Source organism: Aulostomus chinensis, chromosome 9 (assembly GCF_037954235.1).
Source record: "Aulostomus chinensis isolate RoL2024-O1b breed Wild chromosome 9, RoL_Achi_v1.0, whole genome shotgun sequence".
Taxonomy (NCBI): domain Eukaryota; kingdom Metazoa; phylum Chordata; class Actinopteri; order Syngnathiformes; family Aulostomidae; genus Aulostomus; species Aulostomus chinensis.
In genome coordinates, this window is record NC_141328.1 from 10,399,095 (window position 1) to 10,412,925 (window position 13,831).

The 13,831-nt window shown below is 41.7% G+C and overlaps 1 protein-coding gene across 10 annotated transcripts in view; it reads right to left on the reverse strand.

Annotated features, from left to right (window-relative positions):
- LOC147255765 (membrane-associated guanylate kinase, WW and PDZ domain-containing protein 1-like) overlaps window positions 1–13,831 on the reverse strand; it is a 95,453-nt gene that overhangs the window by 61,214 nt on the left and 20,408 nt on the right. For 9 of the 10 annotated variants that reach the window (XM_086213702.1, XM_086213703.1, XM_086213701.1 and 6 more), the window contains exon 2: window positions 5,696–5,812. In XM_086213702.1, the coding sequence (XP_086069828.1) occupies window positions 5,696–5,812 (117 nt within the window). Of the gene's footprint in view, window positions 1–1,071; window positions 1,391–5,695; window positions 5,813–13,831 lie in introns of those variants that run through there. The other variant, XM_086213709.1, reaches the window with a different exon arrangement.

Below are 13,831 nucleotides of genomic sequence, written 5' to 3' on the forward strand. Positions count from 1 at the left end.
CCATTCACACATACAGTAACACAAGAAGGAGGATCTGCAGATCTTCTCGTCTGTGTTTGGCATGTGATGTATTTTTTTGGTAGGAAATGATTCCTATTTGTCACTGTGTGTAAAATATGCTAAATATGGCACTGAATACACTAACAAATGCATGAACCATAAACCACTGTCACTCACACGCACATAGTACATGTAAACACACACATACAGAGTCTGCACCTGTCTCGATGTCATTACGATGCAAAAACATATTTGCTCAGCTTCCTCAATGAGCTTTGTCATCTTCATCCTTCATTTTTGCAGAGCAAATCGAGTCTTAACGCAGCAGATATTTGATCACATGAAAAAAATATGTACCGAGTGTGTGTGAAAAGCAGGCAAACAGAAGCTGGGGCCCACTCATCCGTTACAAGAATGAATGGCCATTATTGGCATGAGGCTCCCCAGCAGCACCCTGCAATGCAGCGACACACACAATGGCGAGTGCCATGTTTCCCCCTGCCGTTCCCCCCAGAGAAGCCCTTTTGTTTAAGCAGCATCTGGACCTGACCTCCATGCATTTGAGGCTGATGACCCCCCTCTCAGCTTCTCTTCTCTTTTCTGTTTCTCTCCTATCCTAACCCTCTCTTAAAAACCTGCACTACAGCAACCCCCTCCTTCTGGCTCTCCTCTCCTTTACCCTGTCCGCTCTTTACACACAGACAAGCCCCCCCCCCCCCCATCCCACTTTGAGCTAAGGAGAGCAGCCATCTCTTGCTTCCTGAAAAGAAGGTCTGTGTACTTGTGGGCCTTACAAAGCCTGCAGGGTGAATTAGAAAACCAAAGAGGAAAAAGCACCAGGGCTACTGGCCATCTGTCCCTCTGGGTTGGACGTGCCTGCTCTGAGTGTGCCCCCCCCCCCCCCTTCCATCACATAATTCCCACCCCTACCCCCACCTTCCCCGATTCCCTTAGCCTATATACACAGCATCAACCACACACACTCTCTGCCATGCATACATCAGGCTCGGGCAAACGGATGGTGGATGGTGAGTGGAAAAAAGAAGAAGAGAATGAAGAGCTGCCACTTGCCTGTGTGCAGAGTGAGCCTGAAGCCTGCAAATCAAGCTGTAATCCGTTTTCTTTGTGTGAGCAGCAAACAGAAATTTGTCTCCAACAATGATTTCCCCGAGATCGGCAGTGGAGTGGAAAACAAGGAAGCAAGGGTTTGAAGGACAGCGAGGAGGGGAGGGAGAGAGAGAGAGAGAGAGACAGAGACAGAGAGAGAGAGAGAGGAGATGGAGGGAGAGGGTGAGAGCAGCAAAGGCAGGGAGAGAGTGGGAACAGCTAGAGTGTGACAGAGGACGGCAGCAGCCACTGTCGAGCCACAGGGACGCTGACACTCACGAGAGGATTTGAAGTAAAGAGAGGAGGACGACAGAGGGAGAGCTGAGGGAGGGAGGGAGAGATCAGGTGGGGGAGGGAGGATTGGTTCACTCCATGGCTCAAACACTGGGATAACACAGAGATAACTCTCATCCCCAAGCAGCAGCTGTAAACGTGACAGGGAAAATGAATCCCACAAGAGAGCAACTTCTCTATCAAATTGTGGCATTTGCTGCATATGATAACAATGACCATCTGTAGTATCTAGAAAGGGGGAGAGGGTGGGTTGACAAGTGATGCGGGGGGGGGGGCTTTCTAATACACACAAATTCAAACACGCGCCCAAAAGAGAAAGAAAAGAACACTTCAGCCAGTGGTGGAGGGAATGCACCTGTCCGAGTCAAACATGGGGAGGCATACAAGGAGAGAGGGAGAAACACATGTGCTCAGGAGAGGGGGAGGAGACACTGGAGACCCAGAGATAAAGGAAACAGAGAGCTGAGAACTGTGGTTTTTATTTGACTGCTTTTGTCATTCTGCCTCGTCATGGCACAAAAATATTTGCATGTGTGTGAGAGTAAGAAAGACAATAAACATGAGGTGGCCAGGATAGTAGGTCACCAAGAAAGGAGGAGAGGGAGGGAGGGACAGGAAGAAAGAAAGACACAGAGAGACAGAGGAGGGGGCGGTACCATATCAACATTTCACTGGTAGACTTACCACTATTGTGTTATGGCCCAATTTTGCCCCCAATGACAACAGCTTTCAGTCATTAGCTTAAAAATGGCAAAGAAATAATCTATAGAATAATAAATGTATTTTATCATTTCTTTGAAGCAATGTAGCATTACATAAGCTACTTAATAATTAATCAACAAAAGATTGGGTGGAGAAATACTGGAGCCTTGTAGTTTGAGATACTGTTATTTCCAGGAAGAACAAAATCAATTCTCCCTGCATGATTATGTTTTGATGAGGTTCAAGAAATCGAACCATCATGTCAACTGTCTGTTCCTTTGTTATATCGACACATATATGACCCATAGAAGTGTTTCCTAAATGATAGCCCTGTTTGTATTGTAGGTTTTAGATCCTTAGGCTGCACGGTGGTGCAGTGGTTAGCACTGTGGCCTCACAGCAAGAAGGCCCCGGCTCGGGCGTGGGATCTTTCTGTGTGGAGTCTGCATGCCTCCCCGTGCCTGCGTGGGTTCTCTCCGGGTACTCCGGCTTCTTCCCACCGTCCAAAGACATGCAATTGGGGACTAGGCTGATTGAATACTGTAAATTGAAATGTGACTGTGAGTGCGAATGGTTGTTATATTATGTTATTATAGACATTATATTATGTCTATTCGTGTTGGCCCTGCGATGGACTGGCGACCCGTCCAGGGTGAACCCCGCCTCTCGCCCATAGCCGCTGGGATAAGCTCCAACCCCCCCCCCCCGACCCTAAAAAGGGACAAGTGGAAGAAAATGGATGGATGGATGGATGGATAATTTTATATGCTTGATTCAGTATGTCCATGAAATAACTGGAAAGAAAATATGTTTGCTTCTTCAAAAACTGTCACTGAGACGGTTTCGATCGGGTTAAGGATGGTAGGGCCTTTTGTTAATGTCAGAAGAGAACATTGGTTTGGTTTAAACTTTTCATGGTAACAATAGTAGCCACACATTGAGGGGTGAATGTGGGCAACTTGATCTCGATTAGCTGTTGGAAATGCTAGACTTGAAGTACAACATAAAAAAACTAACAGTGACCAATAATGGCAATGCTTTGTTGACCATCAATCCTCACACAGACAGTGTTGGCTCCATTGATCTGATTTCGCCCTTTGCTCCAATCATGAGTACCAGAGCCAGCTCAAGGCATTAGTGAATTAAACTCCTATTTAGAGCCCCCGTGACCACCAGGGGGCCCCCTTGAGCTTTTTTTTTTTTTTTTTTGTGGGGCTGGGATGATAAAAAACATTAAGGTATATTATAATCCAAAAAGCTCTGCAATATTATTACACATAGTCCTGCTGGTGTAGATTCCTTATGCCTCTCATTGTCAGGGATCAGCTGACAATCAGCAGGTTCGTGTTCATGTACACTACTACAGTGCTCCATTGTTGAAATTGTTGAATTGACGTGAAAGAGGAGCAGATGCAGGTTAAAGCAGTCCTCTCCCATTTTGGAAAATGTTGCAAAAATGGACATATTTCTCTGGGCCTGCTGCTGACCGTGCAAAATAGACATTGAGAGTTTTGTACTGCTGCGCAAGTTCACAAAAAATTTTATCTGCTTCCATGGTGACACCTTATTCAGAATCCCTCGGTGGATTGAAATTTAGTTACAACACAAGGTTTCATAATAACAAGTATTCATAATAACAGATACGAAATTGGATTGTTAAATTTATAGTAGATGTGTGAATGAAAGATAGACAACAATAAATATTAATGGGGCCATAGGGTGCCTCCATATCAAATTTTGCTAAGGGCCCCTTGATTGTTTGGGCTGGCCCTGTGGGGGCTAAAACACTGAAATCTGAAGGAGCACTGGGCTTAAAATGTAACTCATGGATACACAAATATGCAGACCTTTCTTGTTTTTAGAGCTGAAACAAACTTGTTTTAGGGAGCACACATTTAAGACCTATCAGGTTGCTTTTCTTTGGAGGCCTGTCAATACAATACAGTACTGTGATGATTGTATTTGATGTAAATTCAAAATTTACTTTCATTTTCAATCATGTTTTTCACAATTTAGACATTGGAAATTTTCATCAGACATGAGCTTCACCTCACTGTGAAGACTTCTTAAACAACTCAACAGGTAAAATATCACACAACACTTCACTCAAATTCAGGCCATTTTTGACAAAGCGGTGTCTTTGGCAACAAATTTCTGGTATCAGGTATGAATAATGACAAAAATTAAAGAGCAGCTTGTTATGTGTCTCATAGACAAAGTGGGAACGCTATAACAGAATTTACCATGGGGATGAATAAAGTATTCTGATTCTGATTCTGAAGAGAACTCATGAGAGGGACATACATTTACATCTAGAGATAGCTCCTCCCAGTTGGCAACTGAGATGTTCTTTTGTTTTTAATTCCCTGACCTACAAAATTTTGTTCCAATCTGTATTCTCATACTTGCGTGGCTGTCATTTCATCTTTTGATTAAATGATTCTGAGCAGTCAACATCTCCCAATGACAATCATTGGAAAAACATTGAAGCTTGCACAGTTTCATCCTTTTAGTACAGTTACACTGATTTCTCATATTATTGTTTCTTTTAGCTTTGTTCAGTTTCAATGTCAACAACATGTGCAGAGCACTTTCTATCATCCCACAATCTTTGGAAGAGTGTTCATCACATAATCAGGCAGGAATCTATTTTCAATATACCAGAGCATCATAATCCCCAGCAGGGCAAGAGAGGCGGATTTACCGGTTACATGGCTGAAAGCAAGAAACTGACAGACAGAGAAGGAGGAAGAAAAAGTGACAAAGGAATGAACAAGGAAGAGGAAAAAACCATATGAGAACCAGAATTAATATAATGTTGTCTAAAATCAGAGTTAAATAGGGAGTAGAGCAATGCAAATGCAGAGTCAAGCCTCAGTCCATACAAACAAGGGGGAGCAGAGTTTTATGGGAATTATGATCGTATTCTTCACTGATTAAATGTATGTCTATGTATACATGTGATAACCAGAACAACTTCTCAGGGGCTTAACATACACACACACAGACACATACACATATACATACATACATGTATACACACTATATTAGTAACAGACCCACATGCGCTGCTTTATTAATAGACTGAAGGCCTTTGTCATCACAACTCAGGCAAAAGGGTTTTTGAAACACGAACATGACATGAGTACAGTAGGAAAATGATCTCAAGTCACAGATCTGGCTCACAGTGACATAACTAAGCCCAGCTGTGGAGTCTGGTGGGGCGTGACATGTTTAGCTGGCATACTCGCCACATTTTGTATATTCCACAGCTATGTCAGACAGCTGTTAAGATGGTCCTCTGGCATGGTCAAGACACAAGTGGTTTTAATTGATGCAAATACTTTGTGAAAGATTGTTATACTGAAAAGCAGAACTAGTAAATTTTAAATGATGAAGGAAAGTAAGCCAGATAAATTATGGTGAAAGAAAAGCTAAATTAGTCTAACAGAAGATGAAACAAATAGAGGCCAAAAGAAAGTTGGTTGAGGTCATGAGAAAGAAATGGGACTAAAGACTGGTTAAAGACTCAGTTCTTCAGCCAGATGTCCTGATTTAAATATCCAACATCATTACGAATGGTTTCACTCACAAGGCACAGCGTGGCGGTACAGATTGGCGCGGATGGTCTTCTGCAGCTCATGGTCAGGGGAAGACTTTTGAAACCTCAAGCTCAGGTAATGCTTTAGGTCTTTGTTGAGCTTGTGACCTGGAAACAAAAACACAAATTGTCAAATTAGCAAACCTCATAGTGAAAAACAAGTAAGGAAATTAATCAATATAAGCTATGTCATAGAGACATCCAACAGAGGTATTTTTGTTCTTGATTTATTATGAAATTAATGTATTTCATTTAGCAATTGGCATGTCAGAGTAGAAACACTGATGGTCAAGATGTGTGTAGAGGGAGGCAGGTTTGGGTAATTGATTAACAGAGTTACTGATTGGACAGAATTACAAGGCACACACAGACTCTATCCAATCAGAGTTGCTGATGGTGCTGGCTGAGTTTGAACAGAGCCCCGGCACTCACAATGGGGACAGATGGTCAGAGCTAGCTCTCACACCAGGGTCTCATTTAGGACCATTTAATGATCTCCAAATATATCATCCAAGTGTGGGAGAGCTGGCAAGCCACTCTTGGGGGAGGTGGCATAACCGTGTGTCGGCCTCCCACTGCAGCAGTACATTTTCCCCTGGCTCTAGGTTTCTGAATGGTCAGTGTAATGAGCAGGTAGAGTATATTTTGGCATTAATGTGAATTATTACATAACACAGTGTATGTATGTGATATGGTCTATAGAGTATATTTAGATTCATGGGATTGCTCATGATTGATACAGAGATGAAAAGCAATGCTTCCCAAAATTTGCTGTGTAGTCTCTCAACCTCCAAGCACCACAAAGCAAGCACCGTTAACATATACGGTAGGTCTCTGAGACAGTACTAGAGTCCCTAGGGCAGATGATCTTGCCAGTTGGGACTCTCTTCAGCAGGTGGCAACATCTTTAATGCTACAGGGCATTATTTTTTTTCTGACACAGAAGGAAATTAACATAGGCCTACTGGGTTCATGTCCTTGGAAGACCTGCCCGTGGCCCTAATCTGCCTCTGTTAGGCCAGTACTTATGGGTCTCTAGGTGTGTGGGTGAAATGAATCAGGGTCAGAGCTAATGAGAGGAAAAGAAGGAAAGGGGAAACATAAAGTACTGGTTCATTTTTCATGGAGGATTTTTATGAGGCAACAAACAATAATTATTATTGACTGATTATTAGTTGTAGTAGTAGTTGTCGTAGTAGTATTGCACTTATATTTTTGGTGTACCCCTAATGTCCCTGGTTGGGGAATCAGGGATGTAGAGCAGACCTAAAGGTTTCTGTCAACAGAACTCCAAACACATGTGCTTATTTGATAAAACTCTGCCAGTTATGCTGACCCATGAGCTGCAGTTTAACATACATTCCTCCATTATGGGGTTATATATAATTTTGGACACTGTGCAGCTATCATTTAAGTTTGGGCTATGTACTTTGGGCTATGGAGACAGCCCTCATTTTCTCCTTTTCAGGAACAAACCTCTCAGAAAACACTGGACAACTATGATCACTTTTTCTCACTGAATAAATGAACACAGAGAAGACACAGTACTACCAATATACATGCTTATGCATTAATACACTGAAATAAACCTGACTTGGTTCAAAGAACTGATTGGAGCTGACACAGAGTGCTTTGGGAATTTATCTAAAGGTCAGTTGGGGCTTTTGTTGAGGTTTGGGGGTGAAAGTCCTACTAAGCAAGGCAGGAAGTGTTTGCAGCCTGAGAGGAAGTGTTGCTGAAAGACTGAGTTGAGGGAACATGACAGACAGATCAGAAATATCAGTGCAAGCTGAGAAACTGTTTGTCCCTATATGGTCATGATCATAAAGGCTGAAGAGGTGATAAGACTGATGACTGAGTCCAAATAAACAAGAACAACCAGGTATTTAAGATGAAAAATGAAGGGGAAATCTATTCAGTCACTAGTAATTTAGTCAGTATGAATCCTGGGATGCTACAAATCAAAAAGACACATCCTGACATTGTCAACCATAAATTTCAGGACACTGTGATGATGATAACATTCAGGGTGAAAATTAGCCTTAGAGAGAGAGATGCAATTATCATCAAAGACATGAACCTGATTCTAGAAGTGGAGATATCAGTTTGTAGTCTACTTTGCTGTATTTTTCCGTTCCCTCCACACACACACACATACACACACACACACACACACACACACACACACACACACACACACACACACACACACACACACACACACAGATGCAAAAACACACTCGCGTACACAGCCCACTGTGTAATTCACTGCAAGCAACCACAGTCAGGTAATTGTTACCTAGCAACCAGCCAGTGCTGACGACCATCATTACGGTCCCTGCTAAGCAAGCAGCAGTCAGTGTGTAAAAGGAAAAATAGATACAACATACACACATGCATAAGCCCACATACACACACACACAAACACACACTTTAAATCAGCGCTACCTAATTTCTGTGTATTATGGTGATTTGACTCATCAAAAGAGCATATGTTAAGATTGCACTGCACACATATGCATGAATGTTTATGTTCACCGCAGTGTCAGTTTTACTGGCTCAGATTCTTTCCCTGAAATATAAGCCACTATCAGAACAAGGCTCCCCTGTGGATACATACAGCTAGCAGAGGGCGGGCCACCCAGGTGCCATGCTTCATCAGTGAGAAAGTCATCAAATATTTAATATTTATCAGGATTAAAGCCATGCAGTTCACAGATTACAATCACACACTGTGGCAGATGTGTATGTGTGCAATGTATACAATATTTGTTTGGATTTTCTGTGGATTTTTTTATTTCAAATTCTTTACATGACATATATATGCAGATGTTGCAGTTTTGTAGACATTCCAGATGTGAAAATGAAAAAATAACAACAAAACAACCAAAACTAGTATTTATTTGCTTAAAAATTTCCACACAACTGAGTGGAAACAGGGGTGGCACGGTGGTGCCGTGGTTAGCACTATCGCCTCACATCAAGAAGTTTCCAGGTTCGAGCGTGTGTGGAGTTTGCATGTTCTCCCTGTGTCTGTGTGCCGGTACTCTGGCTGTGTCCCACAGTCCAAAGACATGCAAGAGGGGACAAGGTGAACTGGATACTCTGAATTGACCGTAGTCGTGGCTGTGAGAGTGAATGGTTTTCTGTCTCTATGTGTTGGCCCTGCTGTGGACTGGCGACCTGTCCAGGGTGAACCCCACCTCTCGCCAGAAGCAAACTGGGATAGGCTCCAGGCCCTCCGCAACCCTTAACAGGATAAGCGGTAGAAAATGGAAGGGAAGATGGATGAATGGAAACCTTGGCCGAATGTGAGATATTTCAGTATCTCAACAGTTTTTAGTGCAGAAGAAGACAAAAACATTCAGATTTTCTACAAGTAGTAAATGGTTTGGATGTAAACAATAGTTTTACATGACCTCTTTCAAGTGGATTCTCAGCATTACAAACCAGACCAAATACAAAGCTTTCAAATGTTACACAAGCAACCAGATGTGGTGGGAAAATGGAGATATTATCTCAGCTCAACAACCACAGTGTTGCAGTGTTCACATTTTGAACCGTGAATGGGATCTTTATATTTTATAGAATACACACTCATTGTACACTGTATCCACTAATCCATTATTGTCTGTGTCTGCCAAAATAGTCTGGACTGTGACAATATTTTTTCTCTTTACTACAAATTTGGGTGGATATTGGATTAAATATTTACTTAAGATGTCAGTTTTTTTTTAAATCTGAATCAAAAGATGTTCAAAAATGTCATATTGAGATAAACAACAGGAGAGGGCTCTGCTGACATCTCTCAAAAACCAATTCTGCAAGGAACTTTAAATTTAAAATACAATTAAGGAACAGAGAATATTCCACAATTCAGATGGCATGAAAAAATTAGAACAAATAAGATGTCCTTGATTAAAGAAGGGATTTATACCAGGAGGCCCATAACAGCCAATCATTTTATGATGTAAATTTTGTTCATATAGCCACATATCACTCATTAATATGTATAATATAACTTTTATCCTAAAGCAGTCAACTTAACTAGAGAAAAATCTACAATTTATTCCACAAAAAACAACTTTTGACCCCTCAAAGGTCTCATGACAACAGACGTAATCATTTGCCCAATTGATTGGTTGCATAGAAATACAAAATTATTTTTATTATTAAGTTTAAGCATCTTTTTCTAAAATAATGTAAAAGAATCACTGGGCCCAACCATAAAATGTAAAAACATTATTTTTGGAAAAATGTTTTTCACCCAATTAAGGATAATCATCAGGAACCAAATCAGTACGATAGGATTAGTCAGTTGCAACCTGATGCTTTTCAGTGAAAATAAATGACAATCTGCCCATTTTCTCTATGAAATAATGGATCATTTGAGAGCTTGGACAGGACCTTAAATGTAACAACAATGACACCACTCCTTCAGGGAAAAACTGAGACACCAGAGACATGAGTGTGTTGAGAGACATTCCCTGGGAGCTGAGATGCTCCCGGAGCTGGCGGCTACAAGACTGCATGATAGAGATTCTTGCTTTTTGGGGGAGATGAGAGATGTGAGGCCTATGTCCTCTTACAGATAGACAGTGAGAGATAGAGATGGGTTTAACCCAAATAAGAGTGGATTATACCCATCCTCCATGCCTCCAGTCAGCATTACATAACGTTAAATCTAGTTATGCATCCCTGTCTCATTTTTTGACTGGGGGAGAGAGTGTTCGCACTAACACATCTAGGGAGATAGTCATTTACACTTTTGACTTGAAGGCATTCTCATATACTGTACATTTCTGTGAAAAGACTGGACATTAACTGGAAATGGGCACTTGCATTCTAAAACATGCCATTCATCCAGACGGAAAGTAAACAGAATATGCAGAGGCAGCAGCAGCAGCAGCAGCAGCCTATCTTGCCACAAACATGTAACAGCTGTTATCACTGCGAACCAAGCCTGTAGAAATTAAAAAGGTAGAAATCATTTAAATCAGTGTTTGACATCAAAGTAGTGTTTGGGGTTTTAGCTTGGCTATTTTTGATTATTCAGTTGGCCATGTAAGCAAACCTCCATGTCGGGGGGGGGGGGGGGGTGAAGGTGAAGGTCTGTTCAGCTGCTGAAAGCGTTTCATTTGCTGTTCTCCAGCTCAACACTGCCCTCTCTGTCTTTCAGCCTCACCACTGAAAGTCTGCTACCCACAGAGTCGTTACCACAGCAACCCAGAGTCCACCAGCGAATGAGATGAGCCATGTTTGGTCATTATGGGCTGCTGCCCCCTAGTGGTGGATTTTAATTATCTACTGTTGAGAATCAGAACTATAAATGTGACTTCAAACATATCAGTCCCTCACTATTGCAGTTGAAGTTCTCAAACAGACAAAAAAAATTAAATGTCAGCTTTTATTATATCATTTGGCAAGACAGGCAAACAATTCACTCTAAAAAAGTGAGGTTTTTTTTATACAGTTATGAACAGGTGCACCGAAATGTAACCCCCCCCCCACACACACACACACACACACACACACACACACACACACTGTGTAGTGATGACAGAGGGGATTACAAGACGAGATACCCTCCCTCAAATGTAAATGTTTGGCCACAAAACAGTCAGGTGCACCAACTATTGCTCTTTAGAATTTCTCGTAAAAAGTTAGGGAGAACATGGACCACCTTCAAACCAGTGCACTAAATATTGCTGACTTCTCTCTCTTAATGTAACAAAATCTTCCACTGTGCCTCTCTAAAGTTTGCATTTTAACACTTGAAATCTTTTTTGTTTCATCCATGCAAAATTCTCATTGTAAAGATACATAAAAATATAGTTTATAAAGTAAAATTATCTTGCTGCACTAACAGTAAACATCATGAGTATTAATCATATTTTGATAGAGAAGGCTCCAATCTGTTTGCATGTGGTATATGATGCTGTGGCACAACAGGAGCGACACAAAACTACAAATCAGATGCTAATATTGGGTCTCACTTTCATAAGGTAATGCAGGTCAGAGACCATCTTAGGTCAATCACAAAGAAACTGAGCACAATGTGATAGCATGTCCTCCACAAGAAAAAAAAATTGTATTTCCTCTGGCTGACACCAAATAATAGTCACAGAGTAGGAACTGGAAATGCTGGGTCTTAAACAGTAAATTCCATTGTTTCAGAAGCTTCCTGTGGGTCTCAGGACATCCCGTCAGTCAACACAGGACTCTCCAGTTACAAATGAGAGCAGTTAACTCTGCATTATCCAGAAAGACAGGGAGGGGCTGTCTGAGAGAGGTAAACATCAGGGGGATGCAACAGACAACTGATCAAATCCTTCACTCAATGATGGGCTTCACTCAGCTCTCTTGGTGGAAAAAAAATAGCTGCAACATTGTATACATAGCTATTTTCCTGGTTGGGAGAGTCTGCTGTGGTTAATAACAGAAAACACGATTTGACATTGATCACTAAGCTGTCTTGTTCTCATGACAATTAATTCATATACTCCATTTCTTTCTCTCACACACATCAGCTACAGAAAAAAAAGCAGTGAGTTTAAGTTCTTGAGCACACACAACTTAAAGCTTGAAAGCCGGTGTTGTATTTCTGCCTTCCCTGAGCCCTGCAATCAGAGTGGCAAGGGTGGAGAGGAAAAAACAACAATCACAGAGAGGTCTAAAGCTCTGGACCAGTCCTCTGCTTTCTCCATCTATAATTATACCCATAACCAGCCACACCCAGAGCTGCTTTCATGTATTTCCAATCCAAAGCCTCAATCAGTGGGGCATTATAGCGAAAATAGACAATATAGTTCCATGCTGGATTGCTTTTGTAACATTTATCAACTTTAGATCAAACTAAGAAGATGAATAGACAGAGGATGCAGAATGGATGTAAAAATGACGTAGAACAGAACTGGCTAGCTAGTTAGCAAGCTGGTTTATATTTGCACATTGTAAACATGACGCCACCCACTTTGAGTTTTCAAAACACCATAGTTCAAACAACCGTTTTACAATTAATCCTCTGGTTCTCACAACGGGACAAGCGTGATCGTGTAGGACAGGACAGTTCTGACCCATTCCTCCAGTGCTGTGCTGCTGAGTCAGAGTCAGCAGTGCATGATGGGAGAACTGGTATGACGGAAGAGTCACAGACAAAGACACACAAACACACACACCAAAGCGAGCAGAGGCAGTATGTTCCGCTCCAGTGCGCTGCATCTGTTCATTGCTAAATATAACCAGAGGAACCCAAGCCTACTGCTCCCTCTGCTCCCTCTGTTACGAGCTGAGCAGTCATAGGAATGGATGAAGAAAAAAGCAGGCACACAAGACAGAAAAAGGTTGCTATGTTTGTAGAGGCTAAAAGAAATGGGAAGGGGTTGAGTGGAGAGTCTGTCTTGAATGATGTATATCCCAGAAAAACACTGACTTTCTGTCTGCACCTTCAAATATTTCAACACAACAGAAAAACAGTCCTTTGTACGATGTTTCTAAAAATTCCAACAAAGAAGCTATTTTAATGTGTTCATTGTATCTTTTTTCCTGCTGTGGGCCAAATGTGTGGAAAACCCTGAATCCTCCCCATCTCTGACAGGAAGCATGAAGCATCAGCTGGTATGTGAACATGCCATCAGTTCTAACTGGCTGCTTCTGTTAAATGTCATTGCCTGGCTGGCTGTCACACGCAAAAGGGCCCCTCTGTCATTAAACCCCCCTCTTTCACAGGAGCCAATGACCATGGGCAATGAGACAGAGATGAGATACATGTCCCCATCCTCCCGCCTGCCTGCACTCACTTGGCTACATCAGTGTACTGACATGCATCACACCACAGGGACAAGCTTTACCATGAAACTCAACACACATCACAAATAAGACAAGACTTGACCACAACAGACCTGCAAATGCAGTTCATTTTGACAAAAAAAAAAACAACCCAAACTGTTCTAGCAGTTGTAACCGCTATCTTGTACGATTTGTTGTAATTGAAAGGCAACACTAGCTCTCTGTTTTAGCAAACGAATCAACCAGGTTAACTTAAGAGGGAGATTCTAAGGTGTGACATCCAATGACCTATTTAAATATAACACCGATTAACAGATATGGAGCACCCACTTTTACAGA